The 14,710-nt window shown below is 44.9% G+C and overlaps 1 protein-coding gene across 3 annotated transcripts in view; it reads left to right on the top strand.

Annotated features, from left to right (window-relative positions):
* Positions 1–14,710, top strand: part of sptan1 (spectrin alpha, non-erythrocytic 1) — a 162,225-nt gene that overhangs the window by 18,876 nt on the left and 128,639 nt on the right. For all 3 annotated transcript variants that reach the window (XM_079525073.1, XM_079525074.1, XM_079525075.1), the window contains exons 2-3: positions 6,332–6,584; positions 10,717–10,842. In XM_079525073.1, coding sequence (XP_079381199.1) covers positions 6,336–6,584; positions 10,717–10,842 — 375 coding nt within the window. In that variant the 5' untranslated portion in view covers positions 6,332–6,335. The remainder of the gene's footprint in view (positions 1–6,331; positions 6,585–10,716; positions 10,843–14,710) is intronic.

Consider the following 14,710-nt stretch of genomic DNA (forward strand, 5'->3'; position numbering starts at 1 on the left):
CCGCCCATGCATGACACATGCACATGCACGCGCATGTGCACATCAACATGCACGCGCGCATGTGTCCTCTTTTTGGTAATTCAGAATATGGTATGCCTACACAGTTAAAATAATGCAAACACGAACATTGCGCGAACGACTGCGTCGACACCTGGCGTGGAACAAACGGGACGAACCGAGGCGCATATATGGATAAGAACAACAACACTACACGCACGCGCTGCAACACAAAACAGCTGCATAAAACGCGTGTCACTGTGGACTTCTGTATCTGTGGACTTCTGTATCGCAACGCAACTCTGGGATGAGCGGGCCGAAGGCCCGCGAAATTCTAGTGATTTACATTTCAATCACGTCGTCACAACAAAACAGCAGGTTACGAAAGGTAACCCTGGTTGTTTTGACTATGTTGGGTTTTGGCACTAATGTGTATCAACCAGACCCAATACCGCAGAATGGAATGAACCAGACCCAATACCGCAGAATGGAATGAACCAGACCCAATACCGCAGAATGGAATGAACCAGACCCAATACCGCAGAATGGAATGAACCAGACCCAATACCGCAGAATGGAATGAACCAGACCCAATACCGCAGAATGGAATGAACCAGACCCAATACCGCAGAATGGAATGAACCAGACCCAATACCGCAGAATGGAATGAACCAGACCCAATACCGCAGAATGGAATGAACCAGACCCAATACCGCAGAATGGAATGAGCATGCAGGGGGTTGGGGGAGGAGGGGGGGGGGTTGGGGGGGATTGTTTACAGTTTTACTTTTTTTCCGGTGGTCCGTTTTCAACCCTTTTTAAGGTCCATTATTCCTTTGGCATTTTGAGCCACGGAACCACCGTTTGATGACATTTAGCCTCTCAGACCCAAAACTAAATAATATGTTGTTGTCGTTGGATAATATTTTGTCCACAATTCCATCCATGCTGTATTGATGTTGGTACCATTAGGAGAGATAACATGGTGTTGGTACCATTAGGAGAGATAACATGATGTTGGTACCATTAGGAGAGATAACATGGTGTTGGTACCATTAGGAGAGATAACATGATGTTGGTACCATTAGGAGAGATAACATGATGTTGGTACCATTAGGAGAGATAACATGATGTTGGTACCATTAGGAGAGATAACATGATGTTGGTACCATTAGGAGAGATAACATGATGTTGGTACCATTAGGAGAGATAACATGATGTTGGTACCATTAGGAGAGAACATGATGTCGGTACCATTAGGAGAGATAACATGATGTCGGTACCATTAGGAGAGATAACATGATGTCGGTACCATTAGGAGAGATAACATGGTGTTGGTACCATTAGGAGAGATAACATGGTGTTGGTACCATTAGGAGAGAACATGATGTCGGTACCATTAGGAGAGATAACATGATGTCGGTACCATTAGGAGAGATAACATGATGTTGGTACCATTAGGAGAGATAACATGGTGTTGGTACCATTAGGAGAGATAACATGATGTTGGTACCATTAGGAGAGATAACATGATGTTGGTACCATTAGGAGAGATAACATGATGTTGGTACCATTAGGAGAGATAACATGATGTTGGTACCATTAGGAGAGATAACATGATGTTGGTACCATTAGGAGAGATAACATGATGTTGGTACCATTAGGAGAGAACATGATGTCGGTACCATTAGGAGAGATAACATGATGTTGGTACCATTAGGAGAGATAACATGATGTTGGTACCATTAGGAGAGATACCATGATGTCGGTACCATTAGGAGAGTTAACATGATGTCGGTACCATTAGGAGAGATAACATGATGTTGGTACCATTAGGAGAGATAACATGATGTTGGTACCATTAGGAGAGATAACATGATGTTGGTACCATTAGGAGAGATAACATGATGTTGGTACCATTAGGAGAGATAACATGATGTTGGTACCATTAGAAGAGATTACCTTGAAAAAGTCTATTCTCGTCGCTGGGTAGCGTCTCAGGTCCCCAGCTTCTCTAAAATGCACTATTTGAATCATTCAATAAAATAAATCCAACCAGATCGGCGCAGGCAAAACGCGCGCAAAGACTGTTAACTGTGAGTGGACGACCCAATTAAGCATTACACTTGTTTACAACAGGGTCCACCATGTTCAATTCATCACATGCGTGTGTGTGCGTGCGTGCCTTCAGGCTGGTGTGGGCGTGTCTTGACCCTCCACAACAGAGCGGTTTCCATGGTAACTGGGAGTTGTTGGATGACATCATGCATCTGTTCTGTTGGATGACATCATGCATCTGTTCTGTTGGATGACATCATGCATCTGTTCTGTTGGATGACATCATGCATCTGTTCTGTTGGATGACATCATGCATCTGTTCTGTTGGATGACATCATGCATCTGTTCTCGCGCCTTTAGGCCAAGCGGTCCGGCACGCGGAAACCACCCGCCCGCCGCTCCCGACAAGAAAGGATCATTATAACTAAAGATAGCAACATAAAGTAGAATATAAAACACTACAGTAGTACAGTATAGTACAGTATAGTACAGTATAGTACAGTATAGTACTTGCATCCCGTGGATGCAGAGGTCGTTGTTTTATTGCGTTAACCCATTCTGGGCGGGAACCCCTTTTGGTGTTAGCATTATGTTATGCTTTAGCTATTGAAAATAGCAGATCTACAAGCTCGTAGCGTGCCACCGAGTGGCGCGCTACGAGCTTGTAGGTCTGCTATTTTTGAAAAATCGAAGAACGACTGACATAGAAACATAGCTTTCAGAAAACTGTCAGGATGTAGAAGACATTTATAGAATCTGATCTCAGGTCAAAATGGGTTCACTATAAACTGCGTTTTGGGATGCAAAATGCACCCTATTGTACTAATATACTATGGTAGCACATTAAGTCAAAATGCACCCTATTGTACTAATATACTATGGTAGCACATTAAGTCAAAATGCACCCTATTGTACTAATATACTATGGTAGCACATTAAGTCAAAATGCACCCTATTGTACTAATATACTATGGTAGCACATTAAGTCAAAATGCACCCTATTGTACTAATATACTATGGTAGCACATTAAGTCAAAATGCACCCTATTGTACTAATATACTATGGTAGCACATTAAGTCAAAATGCACCCTATTGTACTAATATACTATGGTAGCACATTAAGTCAAAATGCACCCTATTGTACTAATATACTATGGTAGCACATTAAGTCAAAAGGACCCCCACATTGACACTAGTAATTAGGACCCCTCATTTGAACATAATGCCAGGGACCCCCATGAGAGAATATCTTTACGGCTCTAGCAGTGATTCTCAACCCGTTTAATTTCAAGGACCCCCAGTTTGACATGTATTAGTCTACGGACCCCCATTTAATGGCATTTCTATCTCTGGGACCCACAATTTATATTGTAAAAACACAGTTAATGTAACTCTGAGAGTAATGCAACGTCTACGGTGATCCACTCGGATCTGGCATCCATCTTGGATGTTCCTCGATTGTATATGTGCAACAGCGCCCCTAGCGGTGTCAGGGTTGCACGCAAAAAATATTGATATCAATTATTATATAAGGCTTTAAAGCTGCTATAAGCAATAAAATGTCAACATTTTAATGACCCTTTTTTTTGTTTTGTCTTTTAGTTTTTTATTCAGACAGCCAGCAATGGGTAGAACGCTCCCCCCAAAAATGTGTGTGTGTGTGTGGGGGGGGGGGGGGGGGGGGGGGAGGGGGGGGGGGGGGGGGGGGGGGGGGCGGGGGGGGGGGGGAGTGTCAGATTTAGTTCAGTGAGTGGGTCCAGAGAACCCCCCTCCCCCCCCCGCCACCCCCCCACCCCTCCCCCCCTCCCCCCCCCCCCCCCCCCCCCCCCCCCCCACTGCAGGCTTTCTATTCCTGGACGGGGGGGGACGGGGGTGGATGGGGGGGGACGGGGGACGGGGCGCTGTCTAGGAAACAGTGAGGCTTGGTGAATGCCATGGGTTTAAGGGGGGGATGGGGGGGGGGGGGGGGACAAGCTGACTGCAGCATTCCTATTGACGTGTGAATCCCAGAGACTAGCTGTGATGCGTGTGGAATGTCCGTCCGTCCGTCCCTCCCCCCCCCATCTGACCTGACAGCAGTCCAGTCAGCTGCCACGCACCCCCCCCCCCCCCCTGTTTTGACAGACTGCATTGTCCCCTTACTGTCAACCCCCCCAATATCCGTCCGGATGCCAAAGACCTGAATGCCTCAGTCGACACACTTGGTTTGCATGCTAAATATAGCAGATCTACAAGCTGCTGAATATAGCAGATCTACAAGCTGCTGAATATAGCAGATCTACAAGCTGCTGAATATAGCAGATCTACAAGCTGCTGAATATAGCAGATCTACAAGCTGCTGAATATAGCAGATCTACAAGCTGCTGAATATAGCAGATCTACAAGCTGCTGAATATAGCAGATCTACAAGCTGCTGAATATAGCAGATCTACAAGCTGCTGAATATAGCAGATCTACAAGCTGCTGAATATAGCAGATCTACAAGCTGCTGAATATAGCAGATCTACAAGCTGCTGAATATAGCAGATCTACAAGCTGCTGAATATAGCAGATCTACAAGCTGCTGAATATAGCAGATCTACAAGCTGCTGAATATAGCAGATCTACAAGCTGCTGAATATAGCAGATCTACAAGCTGCTGAATATAGCAGATCTACAAGCTGCTGAATATAGCAGATCTACAAGCTGCTGAATATAGCAGATCTACAAGCTGCTGAATATAGCAGATCTACAAGCTGCTGAATATAGCAGATCTACAAGCTGCTGAATATAGCAGATCTACAAGCTGCTGAATATAGCAGATCTACAAGCTGCTGAATATAGCAGATCTACAAGCTGCTGAATATAGCAGATCTACAAGCTGCTGAATATAGCAGATCTACAAGCTGCTGAATATAGCAGATCTACAAGCTGCTGAATAGAGCAGATCTACAAGCTTCTGAATAGAGCAGATCTACAAGCTTCTGAATAGAGCAGATCTACAAGCTCACATCGCGTCTCAAGCATAAAATGTCCTAGTATTAGATCTCTCCGTCCTGACATTTTAGTCTAGTTTAGTTTTCCCCCAATATATTTAGTTTTAGTCGGTGAATAAAAGGTAGTCGATGAACATTTTTAATCAAAAAAACCTTTGCTTTCATTTCATTGTCTACTTTGTGACCCCAGACAGTTTATAACGTGTGTGTGTGTGTGGTTCTAGAACCATGGACTCCAGTGTGGTTCAGAACCTTTATCATGTGTGTGTGTGTGGTTCTAGAACCTTTATCATGTGTGTGTGTGTGGTTCTAGAACCATGGACTCCAGTGTGGTTCAGAACCTTTATCATGTGTGTGTGTGTGGTTCTAGAACCATGGACTCCAGTGTGGTTCAGAACCTTTATCATGTGTGTGTGTGTGTGGTTCTAGAACCTTTATCATGTGTGTGTGTGTGGTTCTAGAACCATGGACTCCAGTGTGGTTCAGAACCTTTACCATGTGTGTGTGTGTGTTTGGTTCTAGAACCATGGACTCCAGTGTGGTTCAGAACCTTTATCATGTGTGTGTGTGTGGTTCTAGAACCATGGACTCCAGTGTGGTACAGAACCTTTATCATGTGTGTGTGTGTGTGTGTGTGTGTGTGGTTCTAGAACCATCAACTCCAGTGTGGTTCAGAACCTTTACCATGTGTGTGTGTGTGTGGTTCTAGAACCATGGACTCAAGTTTGGTTCAGAACCTTTATCATGTGTGTGTGGTTCTAGAACCATGGACTCCAGTGTGGTTCAGAACCTTTACCATGTGTGTGTGTGTGTGGTTCTAGAACCATGGACTCCAGTGTGGTTCAGAACCTTTACCATGTGTGTGTGTGTTTGGTTCTAGAACCATGGACTCCAGTGTGGTTCAGAACCTTTACCATGTGTGTGTGTGTGTGGTTCTAGAACCATGGACTCCAGTGTGGTTCAGAACCTTTATCATGTGTGTGTGTTTGGTTCTAGAACCATGGACTCCAGTGTGGTTCAGAACCTTTATCATGTGTGTGTGTGTGGGGTTCTAGAACCATGGACTCCAGTGTGGTTCAGAACCTTTATCATGTGTGTGGGGTTCTAGAACCATGGACTCCAGTGTGGTTCAGAACCTTTACCGTGTGTGTGTGTGTGTGTGTGTGTGTGTGTGTGTGTGTGTGTGTGTGTGTGTGTGTGTGTGTGTGTGTGTGTGTGTGTGTGTGTGTGTGTGTGTGTGTGTGTGTGTGTGTGTGTGTGTGTGTGTGTGTGTGTGTGTGTGTGTGTGTGTGTCCTACAGCACCATGAGCACCATGGACTCCAGTGGGGTGGTGAAGGTTCTGGAGACGGCCGATGACATCCAGGAGCGCCGGCAGCAGGTCCTGGACCGGTACCGGCGCTTCAAGGACCTCTCCCTGGTCCGCCGGGCCAAGCTGGAGGACTCCTACCGCTTCCAGTTCTTCAGACGAGACGCCGAGGAGCTGGAGAAGTGGATCCAGGAGAAGCTCCAGATCGCCTCCGACGAGAACTACAAGGACCCGTCCAACCTGCAGGTAGGGGTGTGTGTGTGTGTGTGTGTGTGTGTGTGCGCGTGCGCTGTTTTCGTCGACTAAAACTAAGACGAAAAATGTTCGTCGACTACCTTTTTCCACTGACGAAAACTGAATGGAAACTAATCTATGACGACTAAACTAAATATACTGACAATTTCGTCAAAAAATAAATAAAACTAGACTAAAATGTTATTAAGGGACTAGATTAAGAGATCCAGTATAACTAGGATCTACTAGTGGGGCAGATAATGGAAGGATACAAGCACCAACATTGGCACACATACTCCTTAGGGATTGCTCTTTTGATAAAACCATTGGCACACATACTCCTTAGGGATTGCTCTTTTGATAAAACCATTGGCACACATACTCCTTAGGGGTTGCTCTTTTGATAAAACCATTGGCACACATACTCCTTAGGGATTGCTCTTTTGATAAAACCATTGGCACACATACTCCTTAGGGATTGCTCTTTTGATAAAACCATTGGCACACATACTCCTTAGGGGTTGCTCTTTTGATAAAACCATTGGCACACATACTCCTTAGGGGTTGCTCTTTTGATAAAACCATTGGCACACATACTCCTTAGGGATTGCTCTTTTGATAAAACCATTGGCACACATACTCCTTAGGGATTGCTCTTTTGATAAAACCATTGTGCCAAATACAATGTTTCAAGATGGCCGCCATTGAACAGGTCCTGGTGCTGGGACTCTGGTGCAACGCACAGGTCCTGGTGCTGGGACTCTGGTGCAACGCACAGGTCCTGGTGCTGGGACTCTGGTGCAACGCACAGGTCCTGGTGCTGGGACTCTGGTGCAACGCACAGGTCCTGGTGCTGGGACTCTGGTGCAACGCACAGGTCCTGGTGCTGGGACTCTGGTGCAACGCACAGGTCCTGGTGCTGGGACTCTGGTGCAACGCACAGGTCCTGGTGCTGGGACTCTGGTGCAACGCACAGGTCCTGGCGCTGGGACTCTGGTGCAACGCACAGGTCCTGGTGCTGGGACTCTGGTGCAACGCACAGGTCCTGGCGGTACTCCTGGTGAGAGCAGGAGTGGACCTGGTGAGACGTAGGAGCCCGGACAGGAGTCAACCCACAGAGCCTAGTCCCTCCACATGCCAGAATTGTGCCTCCCAGTCCCGGCAGAGTAGTTCCGGAGTGGTTCCAACGGATTGTGTGGCCCTGGTCTTTCCCTAGTGGGTCTGATCGAGGGTAGCTACTGAGACGTAAGTCGGGACTTGATCACCCCGGCTGGGTCACCCGAGTGAGGGGTATGATGTTCGTGAGACCCGAAACCCCGATGACCTTGGGATACATCACTGAGGATACGTCTCAGGTGCATCCAAGTATTTTTGTTCTTTATGACTTCAGTGTCCCAAATGTTGTCTAATAAGCCCTGCATCTTTTAGCTAGTGTAGATTACATGTAGTTTACCATGTATGATGTTCAGTTAGAGTCTAACTGAACATCATACATGGTAAACTACGGTTGTCTAACTGTTAGACAACCGCACCTGCATTGACAGGGTATGCCAGCAGGGGAGAGACGAGCCAATGGTAAGGGGGCTATACATGACTTATGATTGGACTTACCAACATGGTGTACAGATCTTTGCAAAGACAAAAATAGTATGAGCTCTCATCACCACATGCAAGACAATCACAACAACAACACTAGTATTCCCCTGGTGGCATTGAATAAACTCTGAGGAGGAAACAAGGCGCAATATCATGAAGGTTGTCGCATTATGTTCAACAACACGAAACTGGAGAGAGTGAGAACCACAAAACGAAAAGCAGAGAGTGGAGTAGAACCAGCATCCAAAGCCAACCATGTTTCAGATGAAGATGCTGCATACTCTGAACTCACAGAGTATGCGTCGTCATAGAAAGCTATGACGATGAATCTCAATGTTAATGAATGTGCTTGTGCCCAAACTTTAAATGACGGAAAACTTCTTGCAAGACTCAGTGGTGGAGATGTTATTGCACATGAGCTCCATGTTGCATGCTTGGCAGACCTGTACAATAGAGAGGTTGTACCTCACAACCACAAAGAGACTGGAAAAGGAACATTCAACCGAGGATGCCCAGTTGCCCACCTATAGGAAATCTCAGAGCTAGTCACATATCTAGTGGAGACCACCAGATCTGGTGAGGGTCCTTCAGTCCTTCGACTTGCAGACATATAGTTCACCTGTACGCCCAGTGCCTGGAACAGCTGGGTGTTGATGGACCAGCTGTCAACTCCACATGACAGAATGAAAAACTGCTGTAAGAAATACCTGCTTTGGAGGGACTTGTGGTCCAGCATATATGTCGTTGCAAGATGCTTTGCTAAGGACAATAGCTTCACTATAAGAGTCAGAGGCTTCTGACAAGCCAAAGCCTACATCTTTCTGGAAAGCCAAATGAACATCCCTTCCCTGCTTGTGAGCCTCCAACTCAGGTATTTCTGACAGCAGGTTTTCCTCTAGTCTTGTGGAGTTGACAGCAGATGCATCAACACCCAGCTGCATTCCACTGGCTGAGCGCACTCTGCTTTTCGTTTTGTGATTCTCACTCTCCAGTTTCGTAATGCGACAACTTTTGTGATATTGCGCCTTGTTCCTCCTCAGATTTTCTTCAATGCCACCACGATCATCAAGTCTGTCTGGATCCATTTTATTAATATGCATCTCATTCATTGTGTGAAAGAGGGGAATATTAGTTGCAATCATAGTGTAGCCATCAAGTTGTGATTGTCGTGCATGTGGTGATGAGAGCTTTACTATTCTTCTCTTTGCAAAGACAACACTTGCTCCAGTCAGTCTTGAATTTAGACGGTCCTTGATCTATATTTGCAATCTTGGTGAATGGTAATCAAGGTATCACAGTATGACCATTATCTGTATTCAGTGAATCAAGGCAGAGGGATTATCCTTTTACCGCCATCATGCACAATAAGGTATGGGATACGACTAGGTTGGACAATAAAATACATGATCTACACCTAGCCCGATCGTTCATCCAGTATCATTTAAGTCCTGTGCGATCTGTACACCATGTTGGTAAGTCCATGAATAAGTCATGTATAGCCCCCTTACCATTGGCTCGGCTCTCCCGTGCTGGCATACCCTGTCAATTCAGGCGCGGTTGTCTAACTGAACATCATACATGGTACACTACATGTAATCTACACTAGCTAAAAGATGCAGGGCTTATTAGACAACAGTTGGGACACTGAAGTCATTATTTAGCTACACCAAACAAATTACTGCATATACTTGCTGATACTGAATCCCATGCTGAGTTTCACAGGAGCGGTGCCACCAGTGTGCCCTGGCTGTACGTTGACATCTGCTCTGTTGAGCTACTACATTTACCCCCCCCCCCCACACACACACACACACACACACACACACACACACACACACACACACACACACACACACACACACACACACATACTAAACCTCTAACAATACTAAGATATAGACTACCATCCATTTTACCTGAGTCAGACATAACACAAACCTCTAATTTAGCAGAATATTAGGATTCCGGGACTGATATATGGTACAAGGAAGCTAGTGAGTAAGTCCATAGTGAAAAATGTATGATTTGACACCAAGACCATTCAAATAGGACAAGTCTATGGGACTTTATTGCTAAATGCAATATTACTGTATATTCAATGGCGGCCATCTTGGCTGCGACGCGTTGTGGGCTTGTAGATCGGCTATTTTCAACAAGTGTAAAAACAGTCATTACGACGGCATCAAGGCACCGACAAAATACATTTTAGTCGACTAAATCAACTGTAGATTTAGTCGACTAAAATCTTATGATATTTAGTCGACTAAAACTAGACTGACACTAAAACATTCCAGGCGACTAAAATGTGGAGCGTTGTCCAGGGTGTTCAGTCTGACCTCTGACCTCTCCTCTGTCTCAGGGTGTGTGTGTGTGTGTGTGTGTGTGTGTGTGTGTGTGTGTGTGTGTGTGTGTGTGTGTGTGTGTGTGTGTGTGTGTGTGTGTGTGTGTGTGTGTGTGTGTGTGTGTGTGTGTGTGTGTGTGTGTGTGTGTGTGTGTGTGTGTGTGTGTGTGTGTGTGTTACTCTGACCTCTGACCTCTCCTCTCTCAGGGTAAACTCCAGAAGCACCAGGCGTTCGAGGCAGAGGTTCAGGCCAACTCCGGAGCCATCGTCAAACTGGACGAGACCGGCAGCCTGATGATCGGAGAGGGACACTTCGCCTCCGAGACCATCCGCGTAAGAGCGCCGCCCCTGTGTCCCACACGCGTACTGCAGTCACCAAAAGTGGTTCTCAAAACGTAGGGGTCACGACCCCTACATCGACATTTATTAGCCCTGCGGACCCCCATTTGAAGAGATATTCCAGGGACCCCCATTTGAAGAGATATTCCAGGGACCCCCATTTGAAGAGATATTCCAGGGACCCCCATTTGAAGAGATATGCCAGGGACCCCCATTTGAAGAGATATTCCAGGGACCCCCATTTGAAGAGATATTCCAGGGACCCCCATTTGAAGAGATATTCCAGGGACCCCCATTTGAAGAGATATTCCAGGGACCCCCATTTGAAGAGATATGCCAGGGACCCCCATTTGAAGAGATATTCCAGGGACCCCCATTTGAAGAGATATGCCAGGGACCCCCATTTGAAGAGATATGCCAGGGACCCCCATTTGAAGAGATATTCCAGGGACCCCCATTTGAAGAGATATGCCAGGGACCCCCATTTGAAGAGATATTCCAGGGACCTCCATGAGAGAAGATTTTTACGGCTCTAGCAGTGATTCTCAACCCGTTTCATTTCAAGGACCCCCAGTTTGACATGCATTAGTCTACGGACCCCCATTTGATGGCATTTCTATCTCTGGGACCCCCAATTTATATTGTAAAATCAATGTTGATTTAACTCTGAGAGTGTACACATGGATGTGTGCACTCTCAGAGTTACAGACCCATCCATTTGGTTCCTAACTATATCAGAACTACACCTGCCTAATGGGCAGAACTACACCTGCCTAATGGGCAGAACTACACCTGCCTAATGGGCAGAACTACACCTGCCTAATGGGCAGAACTACACCTGCCTAATGGGCAGAACTACACCTGCCTAATGGGCAGAACTACACCTGCCTAATGGGCAGAACTACACCTGCCTAATGGGCAGAACTACACCTGCCTAATGGGCAGAACTACACCTGCCTAATGGGCAGAACTACACCTGCCTAATGGGCAGAACTACACCTGCTGATGTTATACACAGTCTGGAACACTAAGGAAGCTGCCACTTCCGTTCACGAAAATGTATTTTAAAATATCTTTCCATTTACATTTTTAATATCCATTTCTGCTGAGCAGCAGGCTATATATTATGCTCAGATGATGTTTGATTCATATTAGGATACATTTGCGTGACTGTAAAGACGAAACGGAAGTGGGGAGGAGGCTCCACTTCCGCTTTATATTCTACTCATGATCAGAGCTTCCGTTGCTCCAGACTGTACGACGGAAGCATTTATATTTTATTCATGATCAGAGCTTCCGTTGCTCCAGACTGTACGACGGAAGCATTTATATTCTACTCATGATCAGAGCTTCCGTTGCTCCAGACTGTACGACGGAAGCATTTATATTTTACTCATGATCAGAGCTTCCGTTGCTCCAGACTGTATGACGGAAGCATTTATATTTTATTCATGATCAGAGCTTCCGTTGCTCCAGACTGTATGACGGAAGCATTTATATTTTACTCATGATCAGAGCTTCCGTTGCTCCAGACTGTATGACGGAAGCATTTATATTTTACTCATGATCAGAGCTTCCGTTGCTCCAGACTGTATGACGGAAGCATTTATATTTTACTCATGATCAGAGCTTCCGTTGCTCCAGACTGTACGACGGAAGCATTTATATTTTACTCATGATCAGAGCTTCCGTCGCTCCAGACTGTACGACGGAAGCATTTATATTTTACTCATGATCAGAGCTTCCGTTGCTCCAGACTGTATGACGGAAGCATTTATATTTGACTCATGATCAGAGCTTCCGTTGCTCCAGACTGTATGACGGAAGCATTTATATTTTACTCATGATCAGAGCTTCCGTTGCTCCAGACTGTATGACGGAAGCATTTATATTTTACTCATGATCAGAGCTTCCGTTGCTCCAGACTGTACGACGGAAGCATTTATATTTTACTCATGATCAGAGCTTCCGTCGCTCCAGACTGTACGACGGAAGCATTTATATTTTACTCATGATCAGAGCTTCCGTTGCTCCAGACTGTACGACGGAAGCATTTATATTTGACTCATGATCAGAGCTTCTGTGTGGTCCAGTATTTTAACCCCTTACTGTGTGGTCCAGTATTTTAACCCCTTACTGTGTGGTCCAGTATTTTAACCCCTTACTGTGTGGTCCAGTCCTACACGCCCTACCGGACACAACAGAGACCCATAGTTAAATGTGTCAATATGGCTGAGTATATCCAAGTAGGTACTGCTGTGCTCCGTGTGTGTGTGTGTGTGTGTGTGTGTGTGTGTGTGTGTGTGTGCACATGTGTGTGTGTGTGCGCGTGTGTGTGTGTGTGTGTGTGTGTGTGTGTGTGTGTGTGTGTGTGTAGACATCTCTAGGGACGGGACAATGATAATCAAAATATGCTTAAACTTGGCAAAAAAATAAAAGATCTACAAGCTTCTAAATCGCCTATTTTTCGAGGCCCCTCCTATATTCAGCTATAGTGTAGATTTATAGGGCGCTAGCCCCTCCTATATTCAGCTATAGTGTAGATTTATAGGGCGCTAGCCCCTCCTATATTCAGCTATAGTGTAGATTTATAGGGCGCTAGCCCCTCCTATATTCAGCTATAGTGTAGATTTATAGGGCGCTAGCCCCTCCTATATTCAGCTATAGTGTAGATTTATAGGGCGCTAGCCCCTCCTATATTCAGCTATAGTGTAGATTTATAGGGCGCTAGCCCCTCCTATATTCAGCTATAGTGTAGATTTATAGGGCGCTAGCCCCTCCTATATTCAGTGTAGATTTATTTAACGATATGAAGGATTGTTTCTAATCAGGCTTAACGATATGAAGGATTGTTTCTAATCAGGCTTAACGATATGAAGGATTGTTTCTAATCAGGCTTAACGATATGAAGGATTGTTTCTAATCAGGCTTAACGATATGAAGGATTGTTTCTAATCAGGCTTAACGATATGAAGGATTGTTTCTAATCAGGCTTAACGATATGAAGGATTGTTTCTAATCAGGCTTAACGATATGAAGGATTGTTTCTAATCAGGCTTAACGATATGAAGGATTGTTTCTAATCAGGCTTAACGATATGAAGGATTGTTTCTAATCAGGCTAAACGATATGAAGGCTTGTGGTCCCGTCTCTAGACCGTCTGTCCTCTCTGGGGCTTTGCTGTGGCGTGAACATTCTTTCTGATTCCACTCTAGACACGTTTTCTAATATATATATATATATATATATATATATATATATATATATATATATACCCCTTTTGCACCAGATATTATTTTATGTAGACATGCTAGTGTTAATGTAATGTTTAGGACCCAATAAACACTTTCCTGTTTTTGTTTTAATGTGTGAGATGAAATGTGTTTTTAAGATATTTTAGTATTTCAAAGTTACCTCACTTCCTTCCTGGGACTGCTGAGACCAGATTCTACAAATGTCTTTTCGGTTTTCTGATAAAAAACCCCCCCTTATGTTTCTATTATCAGTGCATCTATATGCGCTTTTGTAGATCTGCTGTATTTCAACAGCTAAATGTTTAAAATTATGGTTTTAAACTGGTTTTAACCCGTTCTGGCCGGGAACCCCTTTTGGTGTTTTAGGCATTTTGTTATGCTCTAGCTATTGAAAAATAGCAGATCTACAAGCTCATAGCGAGGCACTAAGAGCTTGTAGATCTGCTATTGAAAAATAGCAGATCTACAAGCTCATAGCCCGGCACCGAGTGCCACGCTAAGAGCTTGTAGGTCTGCTATTGAAAAATAGCAGATCTACAAGCTCATAGCGCGGCACTAAGAGCTTGTAGATCTGCTATTGAAAAATAGCAGATCTACAAGCTCATAGC

The sequence above is a fragment of the Electrona antarctica genome (assembly GCF_951216825.1).
Source record: "Electrona antarctica genome assembly, chromosome: 16".
Lineage (NCBI taxonomy): Eukaryota > Metazoa > Chordata > Actinopteri > Myctophiformes > Myctophidae > Electrona > Electrona antarctica.